At 37.6% G+C, this 18,960-nt stretch overlaps 1 protein-coding gene across 5 annotated transcripts in view; it reads right to left on the bottom strand.

The window, feature by feature from the left end:
* Positions 1-18,960, bottom strand: part of HSDL2 (hydroxysteroid dehydrogenase like 2) — a 94,461-nt gene that overhangs the window by 46,813 nt on the left and 28,688 nt on the right. For 4 of the 5 annotated variants that reach the window (XM_082404111.1, XM_082404109.1, XM_082404110.1 and 1 more), the window contains exons 2-3: positions 4,784-4,947; positions 3,738-3,836 (exon numbers count right to left, since the gene is read on the bottom strand). Coding sequence is in view for 3 of the 5 variants with exons in the window: in XM_082404109.1 (XP_082260235.1) it covers positions 3,738-3,836; positions 4,784-4,947 (263 nt within the window). In the remaining 2 variants the exon portion in view is untranslated. The remainder of the gene's footprint in view (positions 1-3,737; positions 3,837-4,783; positions 4,948-18,960) is intronic. The other variant, XM_082404113.1, reaches the window with a different exon arrangement.

Here is an 18,960-nt window from a genome sequence, read left to right as displayed (position 1 = left end):
GGACAAAGGTAGAGTGTTCCCTAAAAGGCAGACTTCAAAGGCCTACAAAACTCCAAACCAGACCATATCAGTAGCAACCACAGTATGGAACTAAAACCAAACGAGCAAAAAATAAAGACTTGGGAGATCTGTGGAAAAAAAACACAGAGGAAAAAAAAAAGCAGGCTATGAATCATCTCATAAATGTGGCATACCTCCTGATTAGGAGACAACAGAAGCTGAGATGCTGAACAGAGCTCACTGAAGAATTAAGAATTAAGATTCTGCATTGTTATGCCAGAAAAGCAGAAGTTAATGGACAAATAGAAAGCAAAACACTTTAAATACATCAAAGTGGATCCTAAGGAGGAGGGAAGGAAATGTTAGGATAGATTCCAAAATAAAGGTAACTCCACCACCAATTTCTAAATTTAGCAAGAAGATAGAAATATTTCAGGGCTTCCCCGGTGGCGCAGTGGTTAAGAATCCACCTGCCAAGGCAGGGGACACGGGTTTGAGCCCTGGTCCAGGAAGATCCCACATGCCGTGGAGCAACTAAGCCCATGTGCCACAACTACTGAGCCTGCACTCTAGAGCCCGCGAGCCACAGCTACTGAGACCGCGTGCCACAACTACTAAAGCCCGCGTGCCTAGAGCCGGTGCTCCACAACTAGAGAAGCCATGGCAATGAGAAGCCCAGGCACTACAATGAAGAGTAGCCCCTGCTTGCTGCAAATAAAGAAAGCCCACGCACAGCTAAGACCCAACACAGCCAAAAATGAAATTAATTAATTAATTTAAAAAAAGAAGAAGTGTTTCAGATGCCCATCTCAACAATAGGTAGCAAAGTACATTGGGAGATTTTTTTCCCCAAAGATATGAAAAGCATACCTTCTTAACTGAAGATTTCTAGCAACTGAGCTAAGTTCTAGGACATGAAGGCCAAATCAATAATCTGGATCCACTGGCTTCTGAAGAAACAAAAACCAAGATTTGCTTTTGTCCTTATAGTTTTCTCTGTCTACTTCTGGAAAAGTAGATCACATGATAGACAAAGGTGAATTAATCCAACACTGAAGATGCTGAAGGAATGATACCAGGTTCAATGGAAGACAATCTAAGCTACAGTGGCTAAAAAAATGCAGAGCATCCATGCACCTGAGTGAACCTCCTTGGCTGGGACAAAATAGAGTTAGAAAATTGGAGAGGACAGATTTCTGGGTCTTAATTCTTCCAAGAAAGAGATTTCAGTTTGGCTCTTTAAATTCTCTGTGGCAACAACAGGAGAAGAAATCAATTTGTGAGACTTCAGTTTATTCTGGAGGATCCCAACTCTGGAAAGTGGAGCTGCTTCACATTTTGACACGAACAAATTTTTGGACTATGCTGTCATTAGTACATAATGTGTAACTATTTCTGGTGAACCAGATTAGACAATGCAGCTAGAATTCAAGACGGGAAGTTAAAAGGCGGGTGAAAACTATTATATATAAGATGGATAAACAACAAGGTCCTACTGTATAGCGCAGGGAACTATAGTCAATATCCTGTGATAAACCATAATGGAAAAGAATATTAAAAAAAGAATGTATACATGTGTATAACTGAGTCACTTTGCTGGACAGCAGAGATTGGCACAACTTTGTAAATCAACTATAGTTCAATTAAGAAAAATAAAATTAAAAAATAAAAATGAAAATAAAAGGGGGGACTTCCCTGGTGGCGCAGTGGTTAAGAATCCGCCTGCCAATGCAGGGGACACGGGTTCGATCCCTGGTCCAGGAAGACCCCACATGCCGTGAAGCAACTAAGCTTGTGCGCCACAACTACCGAGCCTGTGCTCTAGAGCCCGTGAGCCATAACCACTGACTCTCGCATGCTCTAGGGAGCAACTACTGAGCCCACGTGCTGCAACTACTGAAGCCCGTGTGCCTAGAGCCCGTGCTCCGCAACAAGAGAAGCCACTGCAATGAGAAGCCCGTGCACCACAACGAAGAGTAGCCCCCGCTCACCGCAACTAGAGAAAGCCCGCGTGCAGCAACGAAGACCCCACACAGCCAAAAAATAAATAAAAATTTTTTTTAAAAGTTTAAAAACTCAAATTAAAAAAATAAATAAATGGGGGGTGAATTTTGGGCCTATATAGTATGGTCTTGAGTATCTTTAACTAATGTCCATCTTGACTCATTTCAGAGGTTTCTTGGGACAATACCAGACAACAGCTGAACTGCTGATGTTCTCTAACAGAATTACAGGACAGAAATGAAGATAGAGAAAGGCCTCAGACAAAGCTGGTAGCAGCTCTCCCCAATATTCTGATGATCTCATTCTCCAAGAAGGATAAACTTGCCCTCAGTTGATAAACCCAACGGATCAACAGAAAGAACTAAAACTGGATGAATACAGAGAAAGGAAAAGCTCCAGTCTTCCACCCTCACCCACCTTATCCCTTAATTCCTCCCTAAAAATGAATGGCTAAACTAATTAGGTTAAGTCCTAATTGGCACTAATTGCTCACTTTTACTAGTAGGTGAAGTCATTTTAGATAAAAGGTCCTGCACATGAATGTGGCTTCCTCTCCTTCCTCTTTCATATTTGCAGCCCGATCAGTAAGAAAACAAAAAACAAAAAAAATACCCAGTAATTTTGCATTCTCTCTCCTCTTCTCTCATGGGCATTCACATTACTTTGGGAAAGGCTGCCAACCAGGAGTAAGATTTTGGATTTAAAGGAAGAGACCCCATTTGAGCCAAAGCTTTGTGCTCCAGTCCAGAATAACACAGCACTCCACATTGGGAGTTATAAGCACGAGCCTTGCTAACAATAAAGCATTAACCTTGTTTCCCATTGGCCAATATCCTTTGCATGTACATATAGTCTCTGGAATATTATAGGGAGAGAGTGGTAATAGGGCAGGATTTGGACATGGCTACGTGCCTTGCTATAATGCCATCAAAGTCTCAGTTCAACTCCCAACACTTGCCTTCTAGAAGCTTATGAACCAATTGGGGAGAAAAAAGAAATACTAAGATCTAAAGTTGTACAAGATAAGGATCAAAGGAATGTTTTCGGAATTCAGAGAAAGAAAAATGTACACTTCTGATTAGTTGGCATAAGTCAGGAAACTGGCTTCGTGAAGGAGATGAGATTAAAGCACAAAAAGGTAGGATTTCAAAAGACAAAGAAGGGAACATTTCAGGAAGGATCAGAGGTGGAGAAGTGGGCACTGGAGGAGCCTCAGGAATAGTAAGAGCAAAAGCTAAGAGACAAAAAAAATTCAAGGTAAGGAAATGGATGTAAACAATTTTGGCTGAAGGAGGGAGTTTACATAGGGGTGTAGAAGAAAGATGAAACCAAAACAAGTCTGTTAACACCAGAATGTGAAAGATCTTGAATGCCAAGAGGTCATCTGCACTTTATTCAATTAATATTAAAAAGTCATCAAATGATGGTTACATGAACTGGGGAGAGACAAGTGGATGGGATCTGGCGAACCACTTGGCTAGATGTATGTTATTGTCAAGGTCTTAACTTTATTTTGGATGGTAAATTTGTTATACTATCCATAATGATTTTTAATAATTATTCAATTCATCATCAGATGGTTTTAAGCTGTGCTTCTATATGAACAAATACCCATTTCTGATTATACTCAAAAAGACTCAGTAAAAAATAATCAAAAGAAAATTAAATATAAAATTATAGTTACACCTATACTTTACCAATATTCAATAATTATTTCAGAATGAAGGCTCTACCTCCAAATTTCTCAACTGCTTTCTCCACTGCACTGCTGATTTGCTGTTCATCTCTCACATCAACAACACATGGCAAGGCCTTTCCTCCAGCTGCTTTGACTACAAAGGATAAACAAAGAAACATTAAAGCATTCAAATATTAAACCTTTCATCAATATCAAACCTCTGACACAAGAGTCAAAAGAAAAAAGTACCCCATTTTCAGAAAATCAGTATAAATAACTATGTCTTATAACTACTAGCAACTCTGCCCTACAGTAGGACAGACTGATGAATCCATATCCAGCTGCAGACTAGCTAGGCCAACTCTATTAAAAAACCAAAAAGGAAGGTAATTTTTTAAAATGTTATTAAAATGGGGAAGGTAATTTAAAAGACCTTTATTATGGAAAATTTCCAAAAATGTACAAAAATATAAAGAATAGTATAATGAACTTTCATGAATCCATCTCCTATCTTCAATGATTGATAATGTTTTGCCAGTCATTTAATTTGTTTATCTACCCCCAATTTCATTTTGTTTTTTGCTGGTGTATTTCAAAACAAACCTCAGGCATCATTTCACTCATAATTGCTTCATATGTATTCCCCTAGCATAACCACAATACTATTAACGTAACTAACAAAACTAGCAATATCAACTGAAGCTGAAATTTAAGCCATTACTCCTGGCACAGTGCCTTGAATATAAGCACTCAATAGCTACTTGTGAATTGCAAGTATTAAAATAATGACTTGCGAATTATGCAGAGAACAAGTAACATGGAGCGCTTTTTCAAAGTGTTCACACCATCCACCTCTCAAATTCTTTCCTCTACATCCACTCCTCTACTCTCTGCTCCCATCCAAGAACCACTGCCCTCATGAGACATGATATTTAACGGGAGTCTCTCCCATCACTTAAAAGTGCTGGGGAGAAAAATGGTTCCCAAACACTGCTCTAAGGTGACAAAATATTTCTTTAACCAGATAAAATTATTTTTAGGGTAGACTTCAGATAGATATAATTAAACTTTCCAGCAAATTCTCTATGTATTGAAACTCACTTTCTTCAGCAGCACTATAGATTGTGCCTGCAAGTTTGGGGTGTGCCTGGGCGGTCTTTGCAGCAATGACTATATTTGCTCCATCCTTTGCTGCTTTCAAAGCAATAGCTTTGCCAATGCCACGGCTCGCGCCTGTGATGAAGACAGTACATCCTGCTAGCTTCCTACAACAGAACAAATGTGACCTTATTAGAAAGCTCAATGTTTTTATTTACTTACCAGTTTCAGGAATTCATGCACATAGTCACAAAACATGTTTCCTCCTCTATCAAACTTTCTCTAAACCCTCCTCCCTCCCCATCTGATAGCTAATAACTCTACTTTACTCCTATTGTACAATGATTTACAAATTATTACAACTGCAGCGGCCAGATTTGCTGTGACTTGGCAAACAAAATCTGCTCAAATGAGAAGTAAATCTTAAAGAGAAATGAGGAATTAATAAACTACATAAACGTATTTTTCCGACAGAAAAAGTGTTAACAAAGCTTATTCTTGAAAATTTTTTAAAAAGAGCTTATTTTTGAGTGGTGGGATTATGAATAAATTGTATCATATTCTTTATATTCTTCAGGATTTTTCAAATTTTCTGCAATGAATACATACCACTTAAAAGGAATTATGTAAAAGCTAATAATTGTTTAACAGATGCTCATCATTGCTTATAATAGCTGGAGTGGAAACAACATAAATGTCCATCAACTGATGAATGGAAAAATAAAATGTGATATATACATAATACAATGGGATATATTCAGCAATAAAAAGGAATGAAGTACTGATCTATGCTACATGGTTGAACCTTGAAAACATTATGCTAGTTGAAAGAGTCACAAAGGACCTCATATTGTATGATTCCATTTATATGAAATATCCAGAACAGGCAAACCTATAGAGACACAAGGATTGATGGTTGCCTAGGACTGGGGATGGGGGATTTGGGGGTTGACAGCTGAGGGGTATGGGGTTTCTTTTTGGGATGATGAAAATATTTTAAAATTGATTGTGGTGATAGTTGTACAATTCTGTGAATATACTAAAAATATATAATATACCACTTAATTGTATACTTTAAATGGGTAAATTGTGTGGTGTGTGAATTACATCTCAGTAATACTGTTAAACAAACCAACCTAGAAAGCTGGCAAAGAACTCAGGGTATTGTTCAAAAGATTCTCTGATCCAAATGTACTTAGGAAAGTTCTCTGGGTCCATTAATTTTTTTATATCCACCAACCTTAAATTTTAACCTTCTAATTATTCAGTTGTTAGATGAGAAGAAAACCTGTATAAAGTCAGATAACAGAGAGGGAAACCTACTTTCTTGTTTACTTTCTAAAGGCAAATAAAAAGCTTGTTTAAGGAGAAGGATGGAGAGGACAGCAAAAGTGACAATGACAAAGAGAAAAAGGGACAGTAACCAGAGACAGGGGTAACAGGTAAGTAGGCTTGTTAACAAAAGAACATAAAGCTCTTGCCAAGATCTGGAGGATTACACTCTAGAAGCAAATTAAGAGGTAAAAGTGGGAGGATTTCAAAATAAGGAATAAATGGTTTAGCAAGAAAGAAGGGGAGTGGAGAAGTGAGGAAGGGACAGGGGTGTTAACTATTTTTAGTGAAACAGCAAACACACAAAAAGCATATAAACTAATGTGTATAGTTTAAAGAACAAAATAAGATAAATACCAAGAAATAGAAATAGAATATTACCAACGCCCCAGAAGCCACCTGTCTATTCCTCTCTAACTATCCTTCTTCTTCCTCCCGACCCACAAAGTGACAACTACTTTATTTATTTTTATTTATTTATTTTTTATACAGCAGGTTCGTATTAGTTATCTATTTTATACATATTAGTGTATATATGTCAATCCCAATCTCCTAATTCATCCCACCACCATCACCCCGACTCCGCTTTCCCCCTTTGGTGTCTATGTTTGTTCTCTACATCTGTGTCTCTTTACGCCTTGCAAACCGGTTCATCTGTAACATTTTTCTAGATTCCATGTATATGCGTTAATATACGATATTTGTTTTTCTCTTTCGGACTTCTTCACTCCGTATGACAGTCTCTAGGTCCAGCCACGTCTCTTCAAATGACCCAATTTTATTCTTTTTTATGGCTGAGTAATATTCCATTGTATATATGTACCACATTTTCTTTATCCATTCATCTGTCGATGGGCATTTAGGTTGCCTCCATGACCTGGCAAATTGTAAAGAGTGCTACAAAGAACATTGAGGCACATGTGTCTTTTTTTTTTTAATGAGCTAACTTTTTGTTTTTAATAATTTCTTTCTCTATTTTTGGCTGTGTTGAGTCTCTGTTGCTGCACGTGGGCTTTCTCTAGTTGCGGTGAGTGGGGCTACTCTTCGTTGCGGTGCGCGGGCTTCTCACTGCAGTGGCTTCTCTTGTTGCAGCGCACGGGCTCTAGGCACACGGGCTCAGTACTTGTGGCTCGCGGGCTTGGTTGCTCTGTGGCATGTGGGATCTTCCCAGACCAGGGATCAAACCCGTGTCCCCTGCATTGGCAGGCGGATTCTTAACCACTGCGCCACCAGGGAAGTCCTGCAAGTGTCTGGTGTTAGGGAGTGTTCTAATTTCATTCTTTTACATGTAGCTGTCTGGTTTTCCCAGCACCACTTATTGAAGAGGCTGTCTCTTCTCCGTTGTACATTCTTGCCTCCTTTGTCAAAGATAAGGTTATAGTTTTCTGAGTACAGGTCTTTTGCCTCCTTACAGGTAGGTTTATTCCTAGGTATTTTATTCTTTTTGTTGCAGTGGTGAATGGGATTGTTTCCGTAATTTCTCTTCTGATCTTTAGTTGTTAGTGTATAGGAATGCAAGAGATTTCTGTGCACTAATTTTGTATCCTGCAACCTTACCAAATTCATTGATTAGCTCTAGTAGTTTTCTGGTGGCACCTTTAGGGTTCTCTATGTATAGTATCATGTCATCTGCAAACAGTGACAGTTTTACACTTTCTTTTCCAACTTGGATTCCTTTTATTTCTTTTTTGTCTCTGATTGCTGTGGCTAGGACTTCCAAAACTATGTTGAATAATAGTGGTGAGAGTGGACATACTTGTCTTGTTCCTGATCTTAGAGGAAATGCTTTCAGTTTTTCACCATTGAGAATGATGTTTGCTCCGGGTTTGTCGTATATGGCCTTTATTATGTTGAAGTAGGTTCCCTCTATGCCCACTTTCTGGAGAGTTTTTATCATAAATGGGTGTTGAATTTTGTCAAAAGCTTTTTCTGCATCTATTGAGATGATCATATGGTTTTTATTCTTCAATTTGTTAATATGGTTTATCACACTGATTGATTTGCATATATTGAAGAATCCTTGCATCCCTGGGATAAATCCCACTTGATCATGGTGTATGATCCTTCTAATGTGCTGTTGGATTCTGTTTGCTAGTATTTTGTTGAGGATTTTTGCATCTATATTCAACAGTGATATTGGTCTGTAATTTTCTTTTTTTGTAGTATCTTTGTCTGGCTTTGGTATCAGGGTGATGGTGGCTTCATAGAATGAGTTTGGGAGTGTTCCTTCCTCTGCAATTTTTGGAAGAGTTTGAGAAGGATGGGTGTTAGCTCTTCTCTAAATGTTTGATAGAATTCACCTGTGAAGCCATCTGGTCCTGGACTTTTGTTTGTTGAAGATTTTTAATCAGCTTCAATTTAATTACTTGTGATTGGTCTGTTCATATTTTCTATTTCTTCCTGGTTCAGTCTTGGACGGTTATACCTTTCTAAGAATTTGTCCATTTCTTCCAGGTTGTCCATTTTATTGGCATAGAGTTGCTTGTAGTAGTCTCTTAGGATGCTTTGTATTTCTGCAGTGTCTGTTGTAACTTCTCGTTTTTCAATTCTAAATTTATTGATTTCAGTCCTCTCCCTCTTTTTCTTGAAGAGTCTGGCTAAAGGTTTATCAATTTTGTTTATCTTCTCAAAGAATGAGCTTTTACTTTTATTGGTCTTTGCTACTGTTTTGTTTCTATTTCATTTATTTCTGCTCTGATATTTATGATTTCTTTCCTTCTACTAACTTTGGGTTTTGTTTGTTCTTCTTTCTCTAGTTCCTTTAGGTGTAAGGTTAGATTGTTTATTTGAGATTTTTCTTGTTTCTTGAGGTAGGATTGTAGTGCTATAAACTTCCCTCTGAGAACTGCCTTTGCTGCATTCCATAGGTTTTCCATCGTTGTGTTTTCATTGTCATTTGTCTCTAGGTATTTTTTGATTTCCTCTTTGATTTCTTCGGTGATCTCTTGGTTACTGAGTAACGTATTGTTTAGCCTCCAAGTGTTTGTGTTTTTTACGCTTTTTTCCCTGCAATTGATTTCTAATCTCATAGCGTTGTGGTCGGAAAAGATGCTTGATATGATTTCAATTTTATTAAATTTACCAAGGCTTGATTCGTGATCCAAGATGTGATCTATGCTGGAGAGTGTTCCATGTACACTTGAGGAGAAACTGTAATTTGCTGTTTTCAGATGGAATGTCCTATAAATATCAATTAAATCTATCTGGTCTCTTGTGCCATTTAAAACTTGTGTTTCTTTATTAATTTTCTGTCTGGATGATCTGTCCATTGGTGTGAGGTGTTATAAAGTCCCCCAGTATTATTGTTACTGTCGATTTCCTCTTTTATAGCTGTTAGCATTTGCCTTATGTATTGAGGTGCTCCTATGTTGGGTGCACATATATAATTGTTATATCTTCTTCTTGGATTGATCCCTTGATCGTTATGTAGTGTCCTTCCTCATTTCTTGTAACATTCTTTATTTTAAAGTCTATTTTATCTGATATGAGTATTGCTACTCCGGCTTTCTTTTGATTTCCATTTGCATGGAATATCTTTTTCCACCCCCTCACTTTCAGTCTGTATGTGTCCCTAGGTCTGAAGTGGGTCTCTTGTAGACAGCATATACATGGGTCTTGTTTTTGTATCCATTCAGCAAGCCTGTGTCTTTTGGTTGGAGCATTTAATCCATTCACATTTAAGGTAACTATCGGTATGTATGTTCCTATTACCATTTTCTTAATTGCTTTGGGTTAGTTTTTGTAGGTCCTTTTCTTCTCTTGTTTCTTCCACTTAGAGAAGTTCCTTTAGCATCTGTTGTGAGCTGGTTTGGTGGTGCTGAATTCTCTTAGCTTTTTGCTTGTCTGTAAAGCTTTTGATTTCTCCATCGAATCTGAATGAGATCCTTGCCAGGTAGAGTATTCTTGGTTATAGGTTCTTCCCTTTCATCACTTTAAGTATATCATGCCCCTCCCTTCTGGCTTGTAGAGTTTCTGCTGAGAAATCAGCTGTTAACCTTATGGGAGTTCCCTTGTATGTTATTTGTCATTTTTCCCTTGTTGCTTTTAATAATTTTTCTTCGTCTTTAATTTTTATCAAGTTGATTACTACGTGCCTCAGTGTGTTTCTCCTTGGGTTTATCCTGCCTGGGACTCTCCATGCTTCCTGGACTTGGGTGGCTATTTTCTTTCCCATGTTAGGGAAGTTTTTGACTATAATCTCTTCAAATATTTTCTTGGGTCCTTTCTCTCTCTCTTCTCCTTCTGGGACCCCTACAATGCAAATGTTGGTGCATTTAATGTTGTCCCAGAGGTCTCTTAGGCAGTCTTCATTTCTTTTCATTCTTTTTTCTTTATTCTGTTCTGCAGCAGTGAATTCTACCATTCTGTCTTCCAGGTCACTTATCTGTTCTTCTGCCTCAGTTACTCTGCTATTGATTCCTTCTAGTGTATTTTTCATTTCAGTTATTGTATTGTTCATCTGTTTCTTCTTTAATTCTCCTAGGTGTTTGTTCTTTTAACTCTTCTAGGTCTTTGTTAAACATTTCTTGCACCTTCTCAATCTTTGCCTCCATTCTTTTTCCAAGGTTCTGGATCATCTTCACTATCATTATTCTGAATTCTTTTTCTGGAAGCTTGCCTATCTCCACTTCATTTAGTCTTTTTTTTGGGGGGGGGGCAGTATCTTGTTCCTTCATCTGGTACCTAGTCCTCTGCCTTTTTATCTTGTCTTTCTGTGAATGTGGTTTTTTTCCCACAGGCTGCAGGATTGTAGTTCTTCTTGCTTATGCTGTCTGCCCTCTGGTGGATGAGGCTATCTAAGAGGGTTGTGCAAGCTTCCTGATGCGAGGGACTGGTGGTGGGTAGAGCTGGGTATTGCCCTGGCAGGCAGAGCTCAGTAAAACTTTGTCTGCTGATGGGTGCAGTTGAGTTCCCTCCCTGCTGGTTGTTCAGCCTGAGGCGACCCAGCACCGGAGCCCACAGGCTCCTTGGTGGGGCTAATGGCGCACTCCAGGAGGGCTCACGCCAAGGTGTACTTCCCAGAACTTCTACTGCTAGTGTCCTTGTCCCTGCAGTGAGTCACAGCTGCCCCCTGCCTCTGCAGGAGACCCTCCAAAACTAGCAGGTAGGTCTGGTTCAGTCTCCTACGGGGTCATTGCTCCTACTGCCGGGTCCTGGTGCGCACACTACTTTGTGTGTGCCCTCCAAGAGTGGAGTCTCTGTTCCCTCCAGTCCTGTCAAAGTCCTGTAATCAAATCCCACTAGCCTTCAAAGTCTGATTCTCTGGGAATTCCTCCTCTCGTTGCCAGACCCCCAGCTTGGGAAGCCTGACGTGGGGCTCAGAACCTTCACTCCAGTGGGTGGACTTCTGGGGTACAATTATTCTCCAGTTTGTGAGTCACCCACCCAGCAGTTATGGGATTTGATTTTATTGTGATTGCACCCTTCCTACCGTCTCATTGTGGCTCCTCCTTTGTCTTTGGATGTGGGGTATCTTTTTTGTTGATTTCCAGTGTCTTCCTGTTGATGCTTGTTCAGCAGGTAGTTGTGATTCCAGTGCTATCCCAAGAGGGAGTGAGCGCATATCCTTCTACTCCACCATCTTGAACCAATCTCCTCTCACAACTACTTTAAATATTATTACTCATTCCCTTGTTTTTTTACTATTCCTAACACCTATATATCTATGTCTAAGCCCAGGACTGAACCCAACCCTCCATCTGCTTTGTGCATAGTCCTAGAGCTAAGAATCGTTTTCACAGATGAACATTTATGATCAATTTGATGATAGGGAACACCAAATTTGAACCCCAATTAAGCAAAACATTATCTCCCTGTTATGCATTGAACTGTATTCACCAAAATACAATTGTACCTCCCTGTCATAGATTGAATTATATCTACCAAAATGTTAGGATATGTTGAAGTCCTAACCTCCAGTACCCCCGAATGAGACCTTATTTGGAAACAGGGTTGTTGCAGATGTAATTAGTTATAATGAGGTCATACTGGAGTAAGGTGGATCCTTAATCCAATATGACTGGTGTCTCTTTAAGAGGAGGAAAGCCTATGTAAAGACAGACACACAGGGAGGATACCACATGATGACAGAGGCAGAGACGGGAATAAAGCAGCTACAAGCTAAGAACACAAGGACTGCCAGCTATCACCAGAAGCTAGGAAGAGGTAAGGAAGGATTCTACCCAGAATTTCAGAGCATGGTCCTGCTAACACCTGGACTTCATACTTCCAGCCTCCAGAACTTTAAGAAAATAAATTTCTTTAAAGCCACTCAATTGGTGGTATTTTGTTATGGCAGCCCTAGGAAACCAACACACTCTTCCTTCTCCCCAAAAAAGAATTTCATTCTTGTCACTAGTAGATATGTATTACAAAAAAAGTACTTATTTTGAGTTTCACCAATTAAAAAATACTGTGGAAATTGGTTTTCTCTCATTATACATACATCTCTTATATGTGATGTTATAGATACATCTCTTACACCTACATAGTATCTCCAATTTTGCCTCTTGCCCAGGAAATCTAAAATATTTACTATCTGGCCCTTTACAGATAGAGTTTGCCTAACCATGATCTAAACAATAAACTGTTTAATTTTTGCCTAATGTTGAACTTTATATAATAGATTCATACAGTATATGTTATTCTATGACTTGCTTCTTTCACAAAACATGGTTTGGAGACTTACCCATATTTTGGTGCAAATAGTTACACTTATTTTAATTAATATACAATATTTCACATATGAACATACTATAAAGTATTTATTCATTCTACTGTTTATGGACTTTGGGTATGGTTTCCAGGGTTTTTTTTTTCTATTATGAACAATGGTGCTAAAAATAATCTTGTACACTTTTTCCAGTCACATGTGCATGAGTTTCTCTAGGGCATACACCTACGGGTGAAACTGCTGGATTACAGGACACAGTTGTAGATTAAACATGACCACAAATCCTTTGGCATCCCTTCCATCAAGAGAAGGTAGTATATTTTCCCCTTCCCCTTGAGTCTGGGTTCACCTTATGACTTTTTTGAGCAATAGAATATGATGAAATGATATTCTGGAATTTCCAAGCCCATGCTATAAAATGGCTGGTAGTTTCCACTTTCTCCTGAAGCCAAATGCTATGTTGTAAAGAAGAGGGACAGCTTATCAACTGATGAGAGGCCATGGGAGAGAGGCCCTGGAGGGTAAGAGGTCATTTAGGACGTTTCAGCCGCACCAAGAACCCAGCTAAAAGCAGCCGTATGAATGACTTCAACTTATACTATATAGAGCAGAAGAACCCAGTCAACCCAGAGAACTGTGAATAATAATAAAGCATTGTCGTTTCAAACAATTAAGTTTTAGGGTGGTTTGTTACAGCAATAGATAACTGAAACACATGCTGAAGTTCAACTTTCGCAAATAATGCCAAACCTCCTTCAAAGTGGTTAATATTCCTACCAGCAGCAATATATGAGTACGAGTTCCTGCAGCTCCACACCTCCCCAACACTTGATGTCAGACATTTAAAATTTTTGACAATCTGGTAGATATGAAGTAGTATCTCAGTATGCTTTTAATTTACATTTCCCTTATTACTAATAAGGGTGAATATATTTTCATATGTTAATAGTCACTATGTTCTTTCTTCTGTGTAATTCCTATTAATTTGTTTTGCTCATCTTTCCACATGGTTGACTTTTTTCCTAATGACTCATAGAAGTCTATAAGCTTTTTTTTTAAACTTATTTTATTTATTTATTTATTTATGGCTGTGTTGGGTCTTCGTTTCTGTGCGAGGGCTTTCTCTAATTGTGGCAAGCGGGGGCCACTCTTCATTGCAGTGCACGGGCCTTTCACTATCGTGGCCTCTCTTGTTGCGGAGCACAGGCTCCAGACGCGCAGGCTCAGTAATTGTGGCTCACGGGCCCAGTTGCTCCGCGGCATGTGGGATCTTCCCAGACCAGGGCTCGAACCCGTGTCCCCTGCATTGGCAGGCAGATTCTCAACCACTGCGCCACCAGGGAAGCCCTATAAGCTTTTAAAGATTTGCAATCTTTTCATTTGTGGCTTCCTTTTCACAATCATTATAGTATATTTTGATGAGCAGAAATTATTTTCATAGAGCAGAATTTATGAATCTTTTATTTTACAGCCAATGCTTTTGGGGTTAAGAAATCCATCTTTAACCACAATTGTATTAATTTGTCTTCCAAAAATTTTATGGTTTATCTTTTAAATTTTTGTCTTTAATCTACATAGAATGAATTTTTGTATATGAATTGAGGTAGGGATCCAACTACATTTTCCCCCATATGGTTAACCAACTGTCCCAGTCTGAAAAGTCCATTCCCACAGATCTTTAATGTCAGCTTTGTCATAGACTAAGTCTTCCTAAATATACAGTTCTAGGCTCTCTATTCTGCTCCATTTGGCTACATGGATTGCACTCTCTTAAATATAACAGCTTTCTTGGATATACTTGGACCTTTGCTTTTCCACATATATTTTAGAACCAGCTTATTTAATTGCACAAGCAAAATCAGTTGGGATTTTGACAGAAACTGTACTGAATCTATAATTCAACGTGGGAAGAACTGATATCTTTATGACACTGAGTGCTCCAATCCATGAACATGGTATTGCTCTCTATTTCACACCTGAAACTACACAGTGTCTCTCTGTAATCAAAGGTAATGTTAATTTTGACCATCCAACCATGGTGTTATCAATTTTTCCACTGTGTAATTACTATTCTTTCCCTTGCAACTAACAATCAACGCAAAGATGCTTAAAGACCATTTTTAAGTTTTTATTATGATGTTTTCAAATATATTCAAAAATAGAGAAAATACTAAAATAAGCTCCCATTTTAATTTAACAATTCAACAATTATCAAAATTTGAAAGTGATAATCAGAAAGCCAATCTCAGAAGTCATATAATTTCACCTATAAATGCTTCAGTATGCATCTCTAACTTTTATATAACAATATCATTATCACAACTAAAAAAATTGACAATAATTCCTCAATATCAACTAGTACCTATCCATAGGCAAAGTTTAACAACTATCTCAAAAATGTCTTTTTACAGTTGGTTTGATCAAATCAGGATCCTGTCAGGACTTCACATTGCATTAATTTGTTACAGACATACCTCGAGATATTATAAGTTCAGTTCCAAACCACTACAATAAAGTGAACATTGAAATAAAGCGAGTCACACAAATTTTTTGGTTTCCCAGTGCATATAAAAGTTATGTTTACACTGTACTCTGTTAAGTGTGCAATAGTACTATGTCTAAAAAAAATGTACATACCTTAAATAAAAAATACTTCATTGCTAAAAAATGCTAACCATCAAAGCACGGTTGCCACAAACTTTCAGTCTGTAAAACACACAATATCTGCAAAGCACAATAAAGGTTAAAAACAATAAAACTAGGTATGCCTGCATATCTTATAAGTCTCTTTTAATCTATAACAGCTCCCCTTTCCATTTTCTTTATGCCATTTATTGGCTGAAAAATATAGATCATTTGTCCTGTAGTATAGCCCATAGTCTGGATTTTGAACTTCTCATTTTTATTGCCATTGTACTGTATTTCTTGTTGATTTTTGCTTGTGTGCAGAAATCTAATTCTCCTCATTGACTTTTGTATCCTGAAAATTTGTCAAACTCTTATTAAATCTAATAATTTAGTTATACATTATTTTGGTTTTCTATGTAATCATATTATCTGCAAATAATGACAGCATTGTTTCTTTCAGTCCAATCCAAATATTTTTTCTTTCTTTCTCATGCCTTATTTACTAAAGAAAGATTGAATGTTCCCAGATTGAAGGTCTGAGGTGCTATGCTAGAAGGAATAAAAGCCAAAGATATTAGTAAATTAAGTACAGAAATCTAAAAAAGTATTTATAATGATAATTATAATAATATAAATAATATAATAAATAATAGTATTTTGGAGATTAAAAAGATAGAATTAAAATATATTGTTACAATAACATAAGTTAAAAACTGAGTGACTGGAGTTCAACTTTTCTAGGTACTTGTATTGTTTGGGAAAATGGTAAAACTTTTTTACTTTAGACATTGGTAAGTTATATACATGTTAAACTTTCTAGGTTAAACACGATAAACAGAAATCCAAGACTTTAACAGTTTTTGTGACAAGAATGGGATCCTGACAGAGACATGGCTTTCTGGAAGAAAAAAGGACAAGAGCCCCCAGAGCCAGGTTAGGGGATAGAAAAAGACTCTAGTAGCACTCTCGCCCGTGGCTGAGGGGAGTAAGGATCCTCATCTGTTCTTTTGTTAAAGAAGCAGACCAACAAGAGGTAGGTACACTGTATACTATAAGACACAATGGTATTCAAATTACTACACTAATACCACTACCAATAATAAATCTACTAAGTAAAGTTCAAGATTTCTTTGCACTCTTTTTTTTTCTTTTAAAGTTATACTTTTTTTTTTGCATAGATGCTCCCCATTCTCCTCTCATTATTTATTTATTTATTCATTTATTTGGTTGCGCTGGGTCTTAGTTGCGGCAGGTGGGCTCCTCTGCAGTGGCATGTGAACTCTTAGTTGCGGCATGCATGTGGGATCTAGTTCCCTGACCAGGGATCGAACCTGGGCCCCCTGCATTGGGAGCACGGAGTCTTATCCACTGCACCACCAGGGCAGTCCCTCTTTGCACTCTTGTCTTTAGAGCAAATCCCTCTAAGAGGGCACAAATTACTATGTTAAAATTATTCGTGCTGCAACTAAGAAGCGTGCATGCTGCAACGAAGATCCTGCATGCTGCAACTAAGACCTGGCACAGCCAAAATAAATAATAAATAGATAAATAGATAAGCAAGTAAACAATCTTTAATTGGAGAGCTAAAAGTATCAAAAAGAATTGAATTATTTTTCTATGTATGTTTATGTGAAAAACTTGACATATAGTCAAGTTCCTCTGTTTATGGTAACATTCCATTTTAGCTTATCTCTTTCCCCTCATCTTTGATGAGGGATGTTGTAAAACATGTACATGGTTTAAAAGTCAAAACTTATAAATGTGTATATTCAAAGAAGTTCAATCCCTTGCCTATAAGTAACTAGATTCCTTAATTTCTAGCTTATCCTTCTCATATTTTTGTTTTGAAAAATATGCAAACACACACACATACATAAGACACATCATGTGTGTGTGTGTATAATTTTCCCTTCTTTTTATACAAAAGGTAGTATGCATAGAGTGTTAAAATGATTTCTTTAAACGTGAGTATTTAGATGAAAATGTCCCAATTGTTGCTTTAAAAAGCCCTATCCCTAGCAGATGCAAAATATTATATACAGGATGGATAAACAACAAGGTCCTATATAGCACAGGGAACTATATTCAATATCCTGTGATAAACCATAATGGAAAAGAATATGAAAAAGAATGCATGTGTGTGATATATGTATAACTGAATTACTCTGCTATATAGCAGAAGTTAACACAACATTGTAAATAAGCTACACGTCAATAAAATAAATAAATAAAAACAAATTTTGTAAATAAATTAAAAAAAAAAAGAAATGAGGAAGCAAAGAGAGAGAGAAAAAAAAAAGCTCTACCCCTTTGCCTTTGGTTTAGTTGGATTGACTCCCAGTAGGATAAAGGACATTTTCATGCTCAAGGTCTCAGGAATTGGCAGAAAGAAGGGCAAAGGCAGCTTTCCTCTTAACCTGAAGACCAGGCCGTACTACTAAGGAACTCCTCCATCTCTAAAGCATTAGAACCAGAGTATAGAAGGCAAGAAAGAAAAAAGGTTCCAAATTCCTCAGTACTATTGGTAGACGCCTAAAACTTGCTAAAGTAGAGTTAACCTACACTACAATTTACCAAAATTCTCTGGGACCTCAAAATCATGGTAAATGTGATGAAACTTTTAACTGTTTTACGAAAGAAAAACAATCACTTAAAATTCTGAAAAGAAATCCAAATGAGGCAGGAACTAGCTTTCCGAGATACTAAAGCATTTTATAAAACTAGAGAAATTAAAATAGTTTAGTACTGGTACATGAATAGACAGACCAACGTAACAGAATTTTAAAACAGACCCCTAGATATACAAGAATTCAGAGGTGGAATTTCTAATAGAAAGAAAAAAAATAACTAGTCAGTCAATGGTGCTGGAACAACTGCACAGCCAGCCATCTGAACCAAAAATAAGTGGGTTTCCTAACTCACTTCCTATGGCAAAATAGTATGCAAAACAGTATTTCATTTCAGGTAGATAAAAATCTGAGTGGGGAAAAAACCCCACAGAAATACTAAAAGAATACTTACAAATTAAAAAACAAAAAACTTAGTTTAAGATGGCCTTATAGCTTTGTCACAAAAACACAAAAACTTTAAAAGAATAGATTGAGGAGAATTCCCTGGCAGTCCAGTGGTTAGGACTCCGTGCTTTCACTGCCAAGGGCGCAGGTTCATCCCTGGTCGGGGAACTAAGATCCGCATGCCACAGGGTGCAGCCAAAAAAAAAAAAAAAGAACAGACTGATAACTCTGACTCGATAAAAGGACATGTTTCTGCGTGATAAACAAATTGGATAATCAAACTCGATGCAATGAAAAAAACAGAGAAAAATATTTCTAACACATATGATATAGAACAAATATTTTTACACTAGAGAGCTTAGAGATCAATCAAAAACCTAACTGTGTAAGCCAGGCAAAGAAAAAGGTACACAGCTGGCTTTAAACCAGGATTTCTCAATCTCTACACTACTAAAGACATTTTGGACAAGATAATTCTTTGTTGAAGGGGGCTATCCTGTGCATTATGTTTACCAGCATCTCTGGACTCCACC

This window comes from Balaenoptera borealis (genome assembly GCF_965194805.1).
Source record: "Balaenoptera borealis genome assembly, chromosome: 8".
In the NCBI taxonomy this organism is placed as follows: domain Eukaryota; kingdom Metazoa; phylum Chordata; class Mammalia; order Artiodactyla; family Balaenopteridae; genus Balaenoptera; species Balaenoptera borealis.
The sequence above is the reverse complement of the archived record's forward strand: the minus strand, read 5'-3'. Positions and strand labels throughout refer to the sequence as shown.